This window comes from Microcebus murinus, chromosome 1, assembly GCF_040939455.1.
Source record: "Microcebus murinus isolate Inina chromosome 1, M.murinus_Inina_mat1.0, whole genome shotgun sequence".
Taxonomy (NCBI): Eukaryota; Metazoa; Chordata; class Mammalia; order Primates; family Cheirogaleidae; genus Microcebus; species Microcebus murinus.
This window is the reverse complement of record NC_134104.1, coordinates 159,521,485-159,536,968: the sequence shown is the minus strand read 5'-3', so window position 1 is coordinate 159,536,968 and position 15,484 is coordinate 159,521,485. Positions and strand designations below refer to the sequence as shown.

Below are 15,484 nucleotides of genomic sequence, written 5' to 3'. Positions count from 1 at the left end.
GGTACAAATTTTAAGGTTTCAATAAATGCCCTTTCTCCCCCTCCCCCCACAAGTCTGAGTTTCCAGCATGATCATCCCCCAGATGGTGCACACCTCCCTCATTATATATGTACGTACCCGGCCCCATCCCCCCTGCCACCTGCCCAATACCCTATTACTGTAGTACCTATGTGTCCACAGGAAAGGTGTCATTACAGAGGTTTTCTCTGGTCCTTTGGCTACAGGGAACAAGGAACAGGGAACAGGATTTTCTGGGAGCTTTTTTGTCTGTGCCTGTTGTTGGTACAGATGGCAGGATTCTAGGGTGCTCCATTCGGGATATATGGGAACCAATAAGGAAGCCCAGGGAACTCACCCACATGTCTCTAAGCCTCAAAGCCCCTGGGCATTGCACCTTCTCCTGCCCACTTTCCAGAGTCTTCCAATACAGGCTGAGCATCCCTAATCCAAAAGTCCAAAATCTGAAATACAAAATGCTCTAATTCAAAACTTTCTGAGCACTGACATAACACTCAAAGGTCATGCTAAAAGAAAATGTTCACTGGAGCATTTCAGATGTTGGATTTTCAGATTAGGGATGCATAATCAGTAGGAATAATGCAAATATTCCCAAATCTGAAAAAATCCAAAATCTGAAACACTTCTGATCCCAAGCATTTTGGATAAGGGACACTCAGTCCGGAATGTTTGTTGTGTGATGTACAGGAGATGACAGCTATGTGGGGAGGATCTCATTGGAACGTGGCTACTCAGTGCTGGCAGACTCAGAAATCCAGATTAGTTTTTGTATTTGAAACGACTCCAATCTTCAATATCCATATATTCAAAGACACTTTAAAATAAGTTCTCAGCCCATTTCCTGTAACAACTTTTTCATTCATAAAACTTCATACCTCAAAGATCATACTGTCCTTTTCCCTTTGGGAAGCCACCTGAATGGTCACTTAAGTCTGTCTTCTGTGTAATGCCGCATACACCAGCATCAAATGCTTATTTGGAACTTGCCTTCTAATCAAGGATGCAACACTGGAAAGGGGTGGGATCTTCACCCATGCAATGACCAAACAAGGTAAATATCCCTAGAGGGATCTGGCTATAGATTTAAGTCATGTTTCCTACCTTAGCCTAGACAATAATCACAAATGAATATTCCCAGGATACACTTTTTTTTGCACCACAGTGTACTTGGTTTCTCCCTTCTAAATATGAAGCTTATTGTGGTGTTTCTGCCCCCTCAAACTGAAGCTCAGTTATTGACACTAGCATAATTTTCCCTTCTCACTCTGTGTTCCAACTGGAATGAATTTCTCACAATCCTCAGCTGTTCATTCCCGCAGACGTCCGGCCAAGTGCTTCCACCACCTGCATCTAGACAGCACCAGCACCACTCCCCATTTGGGCCAGGGGATGTGCACAGTGTCTGGCAAAAGCCTGAGCCACTTCCCTCAGCCACCCCAATGGGGTCTGCTTTCCAGAAGAAGAATGTATCTGAGGGGCAGGTACACGGAAAAACAGCACAGGCAATGGCAGCTGTAAGTCCCAGGTGCGACATGGCTGCAGCCACAGCTATACCTTCAACCTAGACTGTCAACTGTCCCTGTCCCTAAAGTGGAATGGTGGCTGTGGTAGTTGTACTAACAACTTTAAAAGTGGCCAAATGGAAACAGGATTTATTTTGCAGAAGTCTATTTTAGGAATTGTCCTAGAATGCTCCAACTGGAAGGGAGACTTTTATCTCATTTCTTAAGATTCTTCTTTAACATATCTTCCTTTTGTTCCAAAATATTTATGGAACAGGCAATGCTTGGAACACTGCAAATACAGTAGTGAGAAGACACCATTCCTATTCTGGCAAAGCTTACCTTGTAGTCAGGAGACAAGTTACCCCACAGCTACCCCACTAATCATTGAATCAATTATGAGAGGTACAAGGGGATAACAAGTGGGTTCGATTTTCTTTGAAGTCTCAGCAAAAGCCATGTTCTTTCACAGGTGGCAACACAGGTGCAAAGCACAACACAGGATGTGCTTGGAGCAGGAGGCAAAACGTCAGTGTGGTCATTTCAGAACTAGCAAGCATCTGAGACCGATGTAATTACTTCAGTGCCATGATTTTATGAGCCTCCGCACACTGGGGCTCCAGGGCCTCAGTGAAGGGGCAGCGCATTTGATGAGGTTTTTTTAAATTAAGACAGGTCTTTGTAAACAGTCAGTGAGGGAGGCGGGGAGCGCCACGCCCCAGGCTGCCCCGCAGCGCCTACCTCCTTGTTGGTCCTGTCCGCTTGCACCAGGGTCCCGTTCAGGCACGGCTCCACGTAGTGCAGCTCCTCGTTGTACTGCAGGGGAAGAAAGAGCCAAGAGGAAACAATTACGGACTGACGCGCACTACTTAATAATTTAAAGATATAAACACACAAACAAAGCCGCATAATCACAGGCTCAATTTTTTCACGGAAGCGACTTTTCCCACGGGTGCCCATATAGACAATTGTAATTAAGTGCTAAAAACAGACTTTATTCTTTTCTTGTTTGGAAGAGCGACTTCTAGAGCACACGCCGGCGTGCGCGGGTTGAGGGTGCACACCGTCAGCTGACATCGTTGGGCTGGCCCCACACACGGGCACACCCTGGGCACGGCGCCTGCCCCGGTCCCGGAGGATCTGAAGAGCACCCCGGACTCGGGTGGATCCAGCTCCACGTCCATCGTTAGCGCCTCGGAACCAAGGGACACGTGGGGCACACAAGTGGGGGCGAAACGGAGGGCAGAGGGGGCCTTTGCGCTCCCGGTCACTCCGCAGGTGCGGGCCGGCCAGGGCGCCGCCAACGCGGCGTTTCCGCCACTCTCAGCCCGGGTACCCAGAATATGAGCCTCTATTTTCGTCCAAATCTCACATCCAGGAAGCAGAAATTTGAGTATTCTTATCTTCATTCTCTCGTCACACTTGATTCTCTGTCTTGTAGTTGGGCTGGTCCTTCCAGAACACAAATCTGATCATGCTGCCCTTCGAACCCTTCCCCGCGCCCCCGTGCTCCGCAGATGGCCCTCCCCAGGGCGTGGCCTGCTGGCCGCCCTAGCATCTTCCCTTGCTCCTGGCCAGCCCGAGGCCCTTCCTATCCCCCCGACGTGTCCCACCGGGCGGCTGCCTGCAGCCCTCGCTCCAGCAGCCCTTCCCTGGCACTGTTCACCCTCTGGGTCAGCTCGTTCCGGGTCTCCGGAAAGGAGCCTCTGGTGCCGGTCTGGCACACCTCAGGCCCCTCGTCTGCACACTCCCCATAAACCCCAATTACCTGTTGCCTGGGTGCCCACCACATCACTCAGGGCCACATCCGGTCCCTCAGGGTAGTCCCTGTGGCAAGCACAGTACTTCCAATCATTCCCTCTTTACAGATGGGGACACTGAAGCAGAGCAAGCATGATCGACTTGCCCAAAGACGCCAGGGAGTAAGTAAGGGGTCGAGTCCTTATTTAAATCCAGGCAGTCTGACCTCACAGCCCCCAACTTCCCCTTTCTAACCCCCAAATCTCCACATTTCCTATCACTCAGATTCTTTCCTTGCCTTTAATCTTTGTTCTTGGCCACATGAGAGCATTTGAAAAACTACATCCCAACAGTCTTAGACCTTAAATATCATCTGATGAAGCATGGAGAAACAATATATTTATGCCATTCTGAAATTAGCCATTGAGAATTGGGAGTGTGACTTTCAATCAACAAATGGAATGTCATCTCAGGATCCAGGAAGCAACTGCACAGTTCAGCATAAAGAAAACTCCTCCAAAGTTCTCAGTCCCTACTGGGCTGACATTTCCTTCTATTTCACCCCCTTTGCTGACTGATTTGGTCCAGGGTGACAGTGTGCCCATGGCTAAGGCCTGAAGCATAATCGGTCTTAGCCAACCAGAGCCACCCAGGTCCCCTCTGCTGGATACCTGTCCACAACCTGCCCTGCAGCCGGGGATGGTCACATGACCCATGCCCAGCTAATGAGACATAAGAGGAAGTTCTCTAGGAAGTTTCAATGAAACTTTTTCCTGCCACAAAGAAAGCTCTTCCACACCCCTCCTTCCTTTCTGCTGGAGAAGCTGTTGCCGGCTTGCAGCAGCCACGTGCAGCCAGAGGTGACAGGACAAAGAATGGAAAGCAAAGCTGAAGGAAGACAGAGCAGGATGGTGGAGCCAGCGCAGGTCCTCGAGGACACTGCTGGCCACTGTCCCAAGACTGCCCCTGCCTCCTCCAGGCTTCTCACGCGAGATTATTAGATGCCTGCTGCTTAACCAGCCTTTGTTCACCTGTTCTGTAACTTAGAGACCCAACATTTCCTGGGGTTCCCACCTTGGTTTTTTTCCTCTCATTTCTCTATTTTCTAGGTAAATTTAAAAACCTCACTGTCGTTCCACCTAGTACACACTCTCAAAGTTGATTCCTGGGGTTGCACTTGGGTCCAAGTCTTACTTCTGCCACTGTGTGGCCTTGGGAAAGTCACAAAACTTCTCAGATCCCAGATTCTTATGCATAAGAAGACGCTAATTAACCTTCTGTTTACCCTCCAGGGCCTCCCCTGTAGAGATCTAGTGAGGCAACAGAGCTGAAACTGCTCTGCTCAAGTAAAAGTCTGTGCATGTGGGGCTGCAGAGGGGGTTGAAAAGTCAAGAAGACCAAGAAGTTCCTTCCCTCATCGGGAGGTACATGTGCAGTAATCAAAACCATGCTCACCATCACTGCTCGGGCTGTGGCCTCAGTGGAGGAATCTGCTCTTCTGAACCCCAGCCAGCTTGTCAGTGGCATCATCCAAGCTTGCAGTTGACTAATTTCCCTTGACTGCAGAAGGATAAAGCTACGCTGAGCAATCTGGTCTGCATCACCGAAGGGGGCGGGGCTCCGCGTGCGCAAGGGAACGGTGCGCACCAGGCCCTGCGCACTCGTCACACTGCCCAGCGGCTGCTCCCGAGGGATGCCCAGGATGCCGTGCACTTGGACCTGCGTCCAGACTCCTGGGAGCTCTCCATTTGGAAATCTTTCAGCTCCTGCATTTTTAAGTATGTTCCCTAGATTTCTATTTTGTTAAATAATAATGTGGGATGGCCATATCAATTTCTGACTGAAGATCTGGTCACCTCTTCCCTAAGACACAACAGCATTATAAATTGCTTTCCTTAGTCCCATTTACTGCCATGTGAGTTGCATTTAACTCACGTCAGTTTTGAGTCCAGGGCCTCGTGAAGCATATGTAACTCACAAGGTTCTACAGCTTGGAAGCCAAGCTGCGTGAACTATTTTTCACGTTGCCTATAACTTACGCACAGAAAACAATAAAAAATAACAATTTTTTCATTAAATTAGAAAGGATCATTTTGTTTTCGAAGTTTTTATTCTATTTTTGTAAAACACCAAGGCGCCATACACTAGAGCTGGGTAACCTGGCCTCAGCTTTTCTGTTGCAGAAACGGGGATTCTGGGAGGATGAACTGAGACCATTCAATGGTCAACGCAGAAGCTGGCATGTGAGACAGAGAAAGGGGGCATGTGGGCACGTGCACAAGGACACAAAAAAGAAAGAAAACATACGTGAGTGTGACATGTGCTGCACAGAGAGAAAGACCAAAGATGACACCCTCCCCTGGAGGTGCTTGCTTAGCAGGAAGGAGGAGGTGTGGGTGATGGCAAAGTGACCCACTCTTGGGAACAGGGGTCCCCTGCCTTGGCCTCCGCTGGAGAGCACGGGCTCTGCATGTGCTGGAGACTAGAGAATGCGCCATCAGGCACATTTGACTGTCTAGATGCTGAGACAGAAACCCACAGAATCATATCACACATCAGCTCGTGTGAAGTGCAGTCCAAAGACCAGAGAGCAGAGGACACCTGACTCTGGGTTCTGGATGATACTGAGGAATCTGAGCCCTGCCTCACGTTGGGCGCTGGACTGCATGGAGGAAAGCAGTGCAGTGTCAGGCCCAGCAGAAGATCGAAGGTTGCCTAGAAAAGAGGGTGAGGCAAGACCTAAGTAAGGACTTTAGTGAACGTGTCAACACCTTACCCTGAAACAGAGACTCGGTCCATGTCCCTCCACTGCCTGCAGACACTACCCCGCTCCTCCACATGGCTGGCCAGGCTGGTGTGATCTGGCCTGCCTCGCTCAGCCCAGTGCCTTCATTTCACCATCACCCACCCAGCCTGTCCACCCCACATTCACCCCCACACCAATATGCTCCAGACATGGGGGAGAGGTTCTGACAACCACGAGTGCCACTTTCTGCTCAGTCGTTGACCCCTTCCTCCTTCCCTCCCTGCCCTGCCCTTCACATTAGCCTGGCCAGCCTACTTATCACTGAGTCATCACTTTGTCAGTTCAAGTGGCTCTGTGGCCCCCACTCTGACCCCTGGCTACCTCCTCTGCAAGACTGCACTGGCCACACTGTGCTGTGGGCCTATGAGCACCTGCTCCCGGCTGCCCTCCCCCCCCACAGCGCTCACACACACAAACCCTAAGGTCTCTGAGAGTGCTCATGCCTTCTGTCTTGTTTACAAAGGCAGCCCCGGTGCTTAACACTGAGCACTCAGTATTATTTGCTGAATGAATCAATAAGCAGAACAAAGAAATGAAAAGGCAAAATTGTAGAGAAGATCACTAATGGAAAAGACTAGGAACAAAGCCAGAAAAAAAAAAGTTGGAACAGAAACAAAAAAATAAGATGAGAATCTCTACCCCTTTCGAAAAACAGATAAACAAAAGTGAAGGAAATAAACAAAAAGTGGGTATGTCTTAAGGAATCCAAAGTTCCACAAAAGCCCCGTAGAATTAAAATGCTGGCATGCTCATGTAATGCAAGAAACTGATCCAGAGTTGCTGGGACTCCATTAAATGCTTTTATGGTTTTATTGGTGCACTTTTGATTAAATAACCTTTAGAATGAAAATGCATAGGGATTATGTAATGAAGCAGATGAACCCACAATATTTTCACCAACATAAGGCATCCCAGGGATCTTTTGCATTACAAAAGCTTCTTATGTAATTTGAAACACGACTGGACATAATTAGTAGTACAGAACAAATGAGCACTGAAAGAAAATACCATCCTCATACTTTTAATATGGAATCGATTACTTTAAAAAGCAAATCCACAGCAGGCAAAGCACTAGAGAAATAGTTCTAAAGAAAATTCTGCAAATTAAAACCAGGGCACCAGCAAGTTCTGGGTTGAACTAACAAATGATGCTCTTCTCAGTTCGACTCTGCACAAATATGAGCTGCAGGAGGCATTTAAATTGATTTAACAGTATCAGCCCAGTTAATACTGTGTTCATTTAATGCATGGCTTAGGCTTCTGTAAAATCATTTTTCAAATTTCAGCATTGGACAGAATTAGCACCCTCATTTTTATGATAATATTGTTAATTTAATGCATGGCTTGAAGTTAGACTTCAAAGTGAATCAGAAAATATGCCTTTTCTCTTGTCAGAGACATCTCTCTTCATGCACCAGTGGCTTGACCTTAAATTTTTAACTTTGCACAAAATCACTCTCATATTTTAACTATTCTTCTATAATTCAATCAGTTAGTTTGTCAGTTTTAGATAGATTTTGAAATACCTTGCCCATGAAAGCTAAAACAATTTTTAATATTATCTTTTTACATTTATTCTTTGGAAAGACCTGGATCAGAAGCTTTTCAGTATAATACATTAATATAAGATGCAGTATGCAATCAACTTAATAAAACGTGTGAAACTGACTCAAGTAGGCAAGGAAAGCCTTTCCCACTATTTAAATCTCCCTCCTCCCTCCTCTTCTGTGGCAATGAAAATCAAATGGCAATGATGGATTAGATCTGCACAAACAAAAACCTACAGCGCACAAGGGCTTCCAACATTGAAAGTAAAGATTGTATTCTTTACTTTCCCTCTAAAACACTGAAATGTCTCCTGGAACATCTACCCAGCAAGCAAAGTTAGGCCGACAGTGTAATGAAGGGTGCAATGATAATGTCCCTGCAGTAAATGGAATCCAGCGGACAAGAACAATGCATTCAAACAGATGTGCAGGGCGTTCAGGAGGGAGCCTCGGATCTCCCATCCCCTGCACTTATGAGAACCTGCAGCTGGGTCACCCTCTGGACAGGAGGCAAGTGACCATTTTAAACAGACTGAGGGAAAACCCACACCCTATTAGTAGAGCAATTATGCCAAGTCGGAAACAGGAGGAGCTGGCGGAGGAAACAGCAGCAATTCAGCAAGGCGAAATGGGCGAAACACCCTGAGGCTGGCAGAGACAGTTCAAGGGACTACAGATGAAAATTTGCCAATCATGAATCTACCATTATTTAGAACCCTTAAACTGTTAGCGAGTGTGCACACATTATACCCTGCTTGGTGGACGTTCTGGTAGAACCTATGTGCATAGCCTTTGGTGCAACAATTTCATTTCTAGGCTTTATCCAACAGAAACACACCCAATCTTGCAAAAATATATGCATTCCACTCAGTGCAAGAGTCCATTCACTGTAGCACTCTTGAGTAGAAAATGAGATGAAACGATCTGCTATTCAAATATATCTGATTGCAACAAGAATATAGAAGCAAACTGCTGAATATTCTGTAAAATATGATTCCATTTTTGTGAAAAAAGTATATGTTCATACACAAAGAAAATTTAGAAGAATATGTGCCAAGCAGAAAGGGAATAAAAACATTTCTGAATTGTTTAAAATTTTTATATATGTTGCCTATATTAAAAATTAATCAGCATGTAAACATTACTGTTAATGAATGGTTCTTTTATGACTTTGGTCTTCTAATATAAATTTACGAACATATATGATCCATTCTCTTACCCACTAGGGGAACAGAGATTTTGCTACAAAGGCTTTAAATAAAAAAAGTTTAGAGTGTCTTTCGGGTTGTTGAAACATTTATGTAGGCAGTGTTGATGCTGATTATCAATGTTCAAAACCAGCAAACTGATGTGCAGTGGGGATTAATGGGACCTCTAATGGGCTTCTTTATATATACCCTTCTTTATATATACCCTTTATATAAGGGTAATACAAAATAATTTTTTTCTTAACTGTTCTACAATAACTGGCATGTCTACTTTTAATTATCTTAATCACCCTCTCTTCTTTATTGAGTTGACACTGTTTGTATATCTTAATGAACTTACATAGATTATTTCAATTGATTGGTTTTGTTAACAGAACAATAAATCCTGACTGACAAAGGACTCAGGGTGTAATTAGCTCTTCTTACTATGTGAATTTCTGATACCTCTAAATGAGTAATTAAAGATTAATGAGAAAGATAGTCTCAAATTAGCTGCTTCTTATCTGTAAATGCTTCAGGATGTGTGGGGATCAAGCCACATTTGCATATTCACAGCCAGGCTGGGGATTAGGGTAACTTTTCTAGATGAGAAAACCCAAAGTTCCAACTCTCTGAAAGTCTTCTTACAAAGAACTGAGCCCCGGGCCCCATCGTGGCCGCAATTTCCTGATCAGCCCTTGGAGACACCCTCACTGTGCCCCTGAGCAGTGCGAGGTAGGGCAGGACAGTGTCTGAGTCTCAACCATGCCACCTTTTCTGGCTGCGTGGCTCCAGATGGCCCTGTCTGCTGCTTTGTGCCTCTGTCTCCAGGCCGTGCGGGGCGAGCTGCGGGGAGGGCTTAACAAAATAACCCCGCAGGACGCTCCGGACCGGCTCGCGCACCTGGGCACTCTGTGGAAGGCAGCGCTGTTAGTCTACAGCCAACAAATGTTCAACTCCTGCCAAGCGCTGTCCCAGGGGCTGGGGGTGTATCTGTAAATAACTAAGACTAGCCCCTGTTCCTGAGGAATTTAGTGTTCTTTCTTTTCTCTTTCCTCTTTGGGACTTCTTAAAGTCTAAACTGAATCGTGTCACCCGGCAGTTGTGCCCTTTTGCTCTGAGAGCTCAGAGCAAAGGCACGTATGCAGACACTGGCTCAAGCAATGCTCTCTGCAACCGCCACGTCCCTTAAACACCCCTGCCCCTGCCTGGTGAAAGTGAGTGGCGTCACGCCCACAAAGAAGGCTGCCAGGACACTGGGTTCCCGGAGCGACCCTCTCTGCTCCAGGGCCCAACCAGACCACAGCGGCAGCATCCCCAGAGCGCCCCTTGCTTCCCACGCTCCCTCGGCCGAACAGTCCCGTGCTCCAGCTGCACGCTGCCCTCCGCTCAGGCGACCCCAGCAGCAAGCCTGCGGCGCTCGGATGCACGGCTGCGCAGCGCAGGGGCTGACGCGCAGACCACAGTCGGCAGCCCCGAGACACACAGCATATGCGGCCGAACCAGGATTGAAAACCTAGTGCCCACTCCAAAGCCCAAGCTCTGCCCTCCCCCTGCTGCCTCCATGGCCTACAGCAACCCCTCCACGTGCAAGCAGACGTGACTCGGGAAAGCACAAGTGCCCCCGACACAGCACGGGGTTAGGCTCTCAAGGAAAAGACGCGGGCTCAGTGACTACGGACTTTGGAAGGGGCGTGGGAGGAACAGGAGGGATACGAGGAGAGTCATATCAAAGAATTCAGGAGAAGAAGAAAAAGAACTGGGGACATAAACCTGAGTAAGTGGTCCTTCCAGGCCACACGTCACGCCCAGCCTCAGCCTTGGTTCCTGGATCTCCCTCTTCCCAGCGTCATGGCCTTGGACAAGTTACTGACACTCTCTGCACCTCAGCATCTTCTTCTGAGAATGAGCCCAAACCACCCCTACCTCTAAGAGTCGTTGTGAAAAATGAACATAATAAAAATATGAAGTGCAAGGTACATGGCAGGCACTTAATAAATGCCACCTTAGTTTCAGGAGCTGAGGTGAAGTGTCCTGTGAGCCCTAAGCTGCCTTCCAGGTTTTAACTGTCATGATCATTATCAATGCCATCATTGTTACCATGGTTTTCATCAGGCTAGCCTAGCTTAACGTTCATTTCCATGTGCGAAATTCTAGTGGCTTAAGGCAACTCTTACAGTCTATTCCCCAAGGTTCTGCAAAGGCCTCGCTCCCCAGGGAAACCAGATCTGCTGCTGTTATTCCAGGTGACCGTGGCTGTGTGCTAGGTTAAGAGAGGTGGTGTGTTCAACCGCATTCCCCTGAGCCCCGCAGTCTCCCACGGCCCCTCCGCTGTCCACGACTCTGTGAACTCTCTGGGGCTAACCGGGTCTCGTGCTCGGGCCTCTGGGTGCTCCGTATCCAATACCAATAACAACGTTAATCCATTGCTGCTAAGATCAAATGAACCCTAAATGCAAAGAAAGCACAAAACAGCTGCACTCACAGCAATGATGTTGAAGAAATCATCGTCCCCCAGCGTATCCAAGATAGATGAGACCGTTTGCTTTGCGATAGTCAGACGGAGTCCTTTCATGCTGCCACTGACGTCAACTAAAATGACCACGTCTTTCGGAGAAGTTGCTGCCTGAATATACCTAGGTCAGGGAAAAATTAAGTAAAAATGAATCCTGACCTGTCTTCACGATTTCTCTTTAAAAAATAGCTAAGAGGTTTGACCATTGCCTACCATTTTCGGTTCCTGCAGTCAAAAGCAATGACTCCATTCTCATCTGGTTCCCATTTAATCCCTAGAAGAAAAATGGGGTTATAAGAAACCCAGAAACTTCAAATATTTATTCATAGCATTTCAAGGCTGCTCTGTTCTGCTGATTGAATGGACAGGGTGAAAAATCACATGCAAAGACCAACCCCGGAGCTCATCACGTGCTCCGTCACCAGCTCTGGGAAGGAGCTCTCAGGCCATAACCCCACAGAAACTCAGCCTCAGCTCAGCTGCGCCAGAGACCTGCAGAGTGGAGACATCTGTAGTATTCTGCTGTCCATCGAGAGAGGATGTGACTCCAGCTGCCTCCCTTGGCTAATGATAAAGGTAGCCAAGGTCATTTCTCACTGTCCAGCAGGTTGCTGGACTTGGTGACATTATCCACAGATCTCTGGACAGAGTCTGCCCCATCCCTGGACCTGGGTGAGGTAATGTCTATAGCAAGGGGTTAGAAGGCATGTGATACAATGTTTCCATCTCAGAATATACACAGGTCTGTTCCTTCCTCACTCCTGTTTTTAAAATCAGGAATTTGGGCCTGGCTTTCCACACCAAAATGAAATAAAATAGCTTTAATTATCCAGCATAATAAAGTTTGAGTTTCAGCTCCTGAAGCCTGGGGACTTTTCCTCACGTGTAAAATCAGATCCAACATCTTTAGTCTTGTGGTTTGCAAACCAGTTAGGATATATCCAACTTGACTTTTGAGAATAAAATTTTGTTTAAAAAGAAAAGCACTTGCTGCTTAAAAATAAGATAGAAAATCATTGTTTTCAACCATCATTGGTGCTCAGGGATGAAGGATTTGAAACATAGATTTTGGACATAAGAAGATAAAAACAGAAAAATTGTTCTGATGGGAGAAAATCCTGTGGCATTGAGATTCTCCTTTCTAATTAACGATGCTCAGCTTTCTGGACCACTTTGGGCTGATATTAGGCATCATGTGCTTAAGACAGCATCCCCCAAATTATGACACAAATAACCTCAGGATGGTAGTTTGCAACCCAAATAGGTATTTTATCCTATCCTCCTTGTACCTGAATTTCCCACCTGTGTATGTGCTTAGTATGAAGAGCGCCCCATAAAAAGACAGAAAACAGATATATAAGAAGCTACAGCCAATTGAAGGTCCTTAGGTAATAAAGACCCAATATAACTGATGTAAGGGACACAAATACAATTTATTTTAAAAATGTCTAGTACATTGCTTTGTATAAAGCCCAGTAACAGTAGGATAGCATAGTCTTGACACACAGTGAAATTATATCCCTGGCGACGATAGGCAATGTTTGGATTTATAATTCTACAAATAATTGGCATGAGTGTGATGTAAAGAGAATTTTTTAGTTTTTAGTTTTCTAAATGTGTTGAGCTGTGGTAGATGTTCAGTGCTTGTTTCTCGAATCGAATTGTGGTGAGTGTTCTTAGACCACGGCCAGGGCTGCACACGCCAGTGACCACCCACACCGTTCTCTGCTCTGCCGTCTCTCCTGCCACGGCCCCGCCACGCTCCGCTCTGTGAGCAGCAGAAAATGGTTATTCTCTTCACTGCCCCACCATTTAGGTCGGGGCATGGGGGGTAAGGAATTAATGACACTCCATGACCTCCATTTGGACTGGAACCATTTCCTTGCATGCGGGTTTGTAACTTCTCCCAGGCACTGCCGAAACTTGATGCTTTTTGAAAAGTTGATATGAAATTAATCTGCTGGGAAAACCAGTATGAAATGCAATTGCAGTGTAAAAGTGGGCCAAATAGGATGATCCCAGAGCTGTTTCTCTACTAATCGTAATGTTTACTCAACTGGCAGGGACTTGGCCTGTTGGAGAGACAGCAGCCGCTGAGAAAGATGGCCCAGCTCCTGCCTGCCCTCAGGAAGCCTCGCAGCTAGCACAGAAGCAGACACCGGATAATAAACCACAAGTGGCCGGGCGCGGTGGCTCACGCCTGTAATCCCAGCACTCTGGGAGGCCGAGGCGGGAGGATTGCTCAAGGTCAGGAGTTCGAAACCAGCCTGAGTGAGCCCGTCTCTACTATAAATAGAAAGAAATTAATTGGCCAATTAATATATATAGAAAAAATTAGCCGGGCATGGTGGCACATGCCTGTAGTCCCAGCTACTCGGGAGGCTGAGGCAGAAGGATTGCTTGAGCCCAGGAGTTTGAGGTTGCTGTGAGCTAGGCTGACAACATGGCACTCACTCTAGCCTGGGCAACAGAGTGAGACTCTGTCTCAAAAACAACAAAAAAAAGTAACCCCAAGTGCCAGACGTGTCACGAAGCAGAGTATCCCATGCTAGTAGCTAAAAGGAGGTGATTCTGATCCCGCATGTGAGAAGGCATCTTTGAGCTGAGAGTGGAGTGACAGTTTATTGCAGAGCTGCTGCAGTGAAGTGCGGTCTTCCCCTGGTGTCCACGGGAGGCCAGGACACCGCGCCCTCGCTCTGCAGATGCTTGCGTCCCTGCTGCGAAATGTCTGCAGGTGACCTCTGCACATCGTCCCACATGCTCTGAAGCATCTCTAGATCACTTGTATACCTGATACTGGGTGCATGCTGTGTGAATAGCTGTTAGACTCTTTTTATCTGTATTTTTTGTTGTACTGGGTCTTTTCCCCAACTATTTTCTATCCATGGCGGATTGAATCTGCAGGTGCGGAGCCAGCGGATACAGACGGCTGACGGCACTGCGAACTGGGCAGCTTAGCAGAAACGCGTTCGCTCATCGTTCTGGAGGCCCGGTGCCCAAAACCAAGGTGTCGGCAGGGCCAAGTTCCCTCGGAAGGCTCTGAGGGAGAGTCCTGCCTGGCCCCTTCCTGGCCTCTGGCGACTCAGCAATGCCAGCGTTCCTTGATTACAGCTGTGTCCTGCCGGCTCTGCCTCTGCCTCCACACGCTGTCTGCCCGTGTGCTCCTTCTCCTCTGCATACACGACGCCAGTCATCAGGCCAGCCTCATCCAGTGCGAGCTCGTCTCAACTGCTCACGTCTGCCAAGGCCCCATTTCCAAGTAAGGTCACATTCGGAGGCTCCAGGTGGACATGAACTTGGGAGGAAACTATTCAACCCACGACGTAGAGCTTGGACTTGTTAAACAAGCAGGGGTGGCGACAGGACAGAGAAGAACACCCCAGGCAGAGAGAGCAGCGCACGCAAAGGTCCCGGCTGAGAAGGGCGTGTCAAGTTCAAGGAGCTGAAGGAGTGCTGGTGTGGCCGTACACAGAGGGCGTCGCTGCCGGGGGAAAGGGCCTGGGTGGCAGCAGGAACCGTGAGGGCTGGGCCCTGCGCGGTCAGCATGTGGGTGTGCAGGCAGTGGGGATTGGGACAGCACCTCAAGGCAGTCCGAGCACAGCTGCCCTGGAGGTGACAATAAACCTTACACTTTTTGACTCACAGTGAGAGCTTGATGAGCCTGCTGGGGGCCGGGCGGACTCATCTTGCTCAAACTCCACATTTGGGCCTAAATCTTCAGATTTTCCCGAGATGTCCATAATGCCATTGTCCTGGCCCTTGCATGGGCTTTCCCATAGTGTGTTCCGTGAGAAGTTCTACACGAGTTAAGTGAATACAAGCAAAACTGGTGTCTATAGGATGGAAGGGACATCTGAAGGCCTTTCATCTGCTCAAGTCCATCCTGAGTATCTATGACAGGGACACCAGAGGTGGCATTTACCAAACCAATTTCACCATTGCGTCCTTCCTTTCTCTCCCAAGAAAATATTTTAGGAAACCAACTTCAAGATAGCCTGTCCCATGTGGTGCTATCTCTCCTAGGACATTTCAACTTTTTAGTATATAACTTTTTGTACACACAGATACTTTGAAAATGTTCAAGTAACTTCAAATCCCAGAGGAATGATAGTTGGATCACCTTAAATCTTTGGGATCTACAGCTGCGGTGCCAAACGGACAGTACCAGT

General features: G+C 47.4%; 1 protein-coding gene across 3 annotated transcripts in view; it reads right to left on the bottom strand.

Annotated features, from left to right (window-relative positions):
- The window catches only part of CACNA2D3 (calcium voltage-gated channel auxiliary subunit alpha2delta 3), an 859,261-nt gene that overhangs the window by 435,344 nt on the left and 408,433 nt on the right, over window positions 1-15,484 (bottom strand). For all 3 annotated transcript variants that reach the window (XM_020280385.2, XM_076008650.1, XM_076008655.1), the window contains 3 exons: window positions 11,529-11,589; window positions 11,286-11,436; window positions 2,262-2,336 (listed from right to left, as the gene is read on the bottom strand). In XM_020280385.2, coding sequence (XP_020135974.1) covers window positions 2,262-2,336; window positions 11,286-11,436; window positions 11,529-11,589 — 287 coding nt within the window. The remainder of the gene's footprint in view (window positions 1-2,261; window positions 2,337-11,285; window positions 11,437-11,528; window positions 11,590-15,484) is intronic.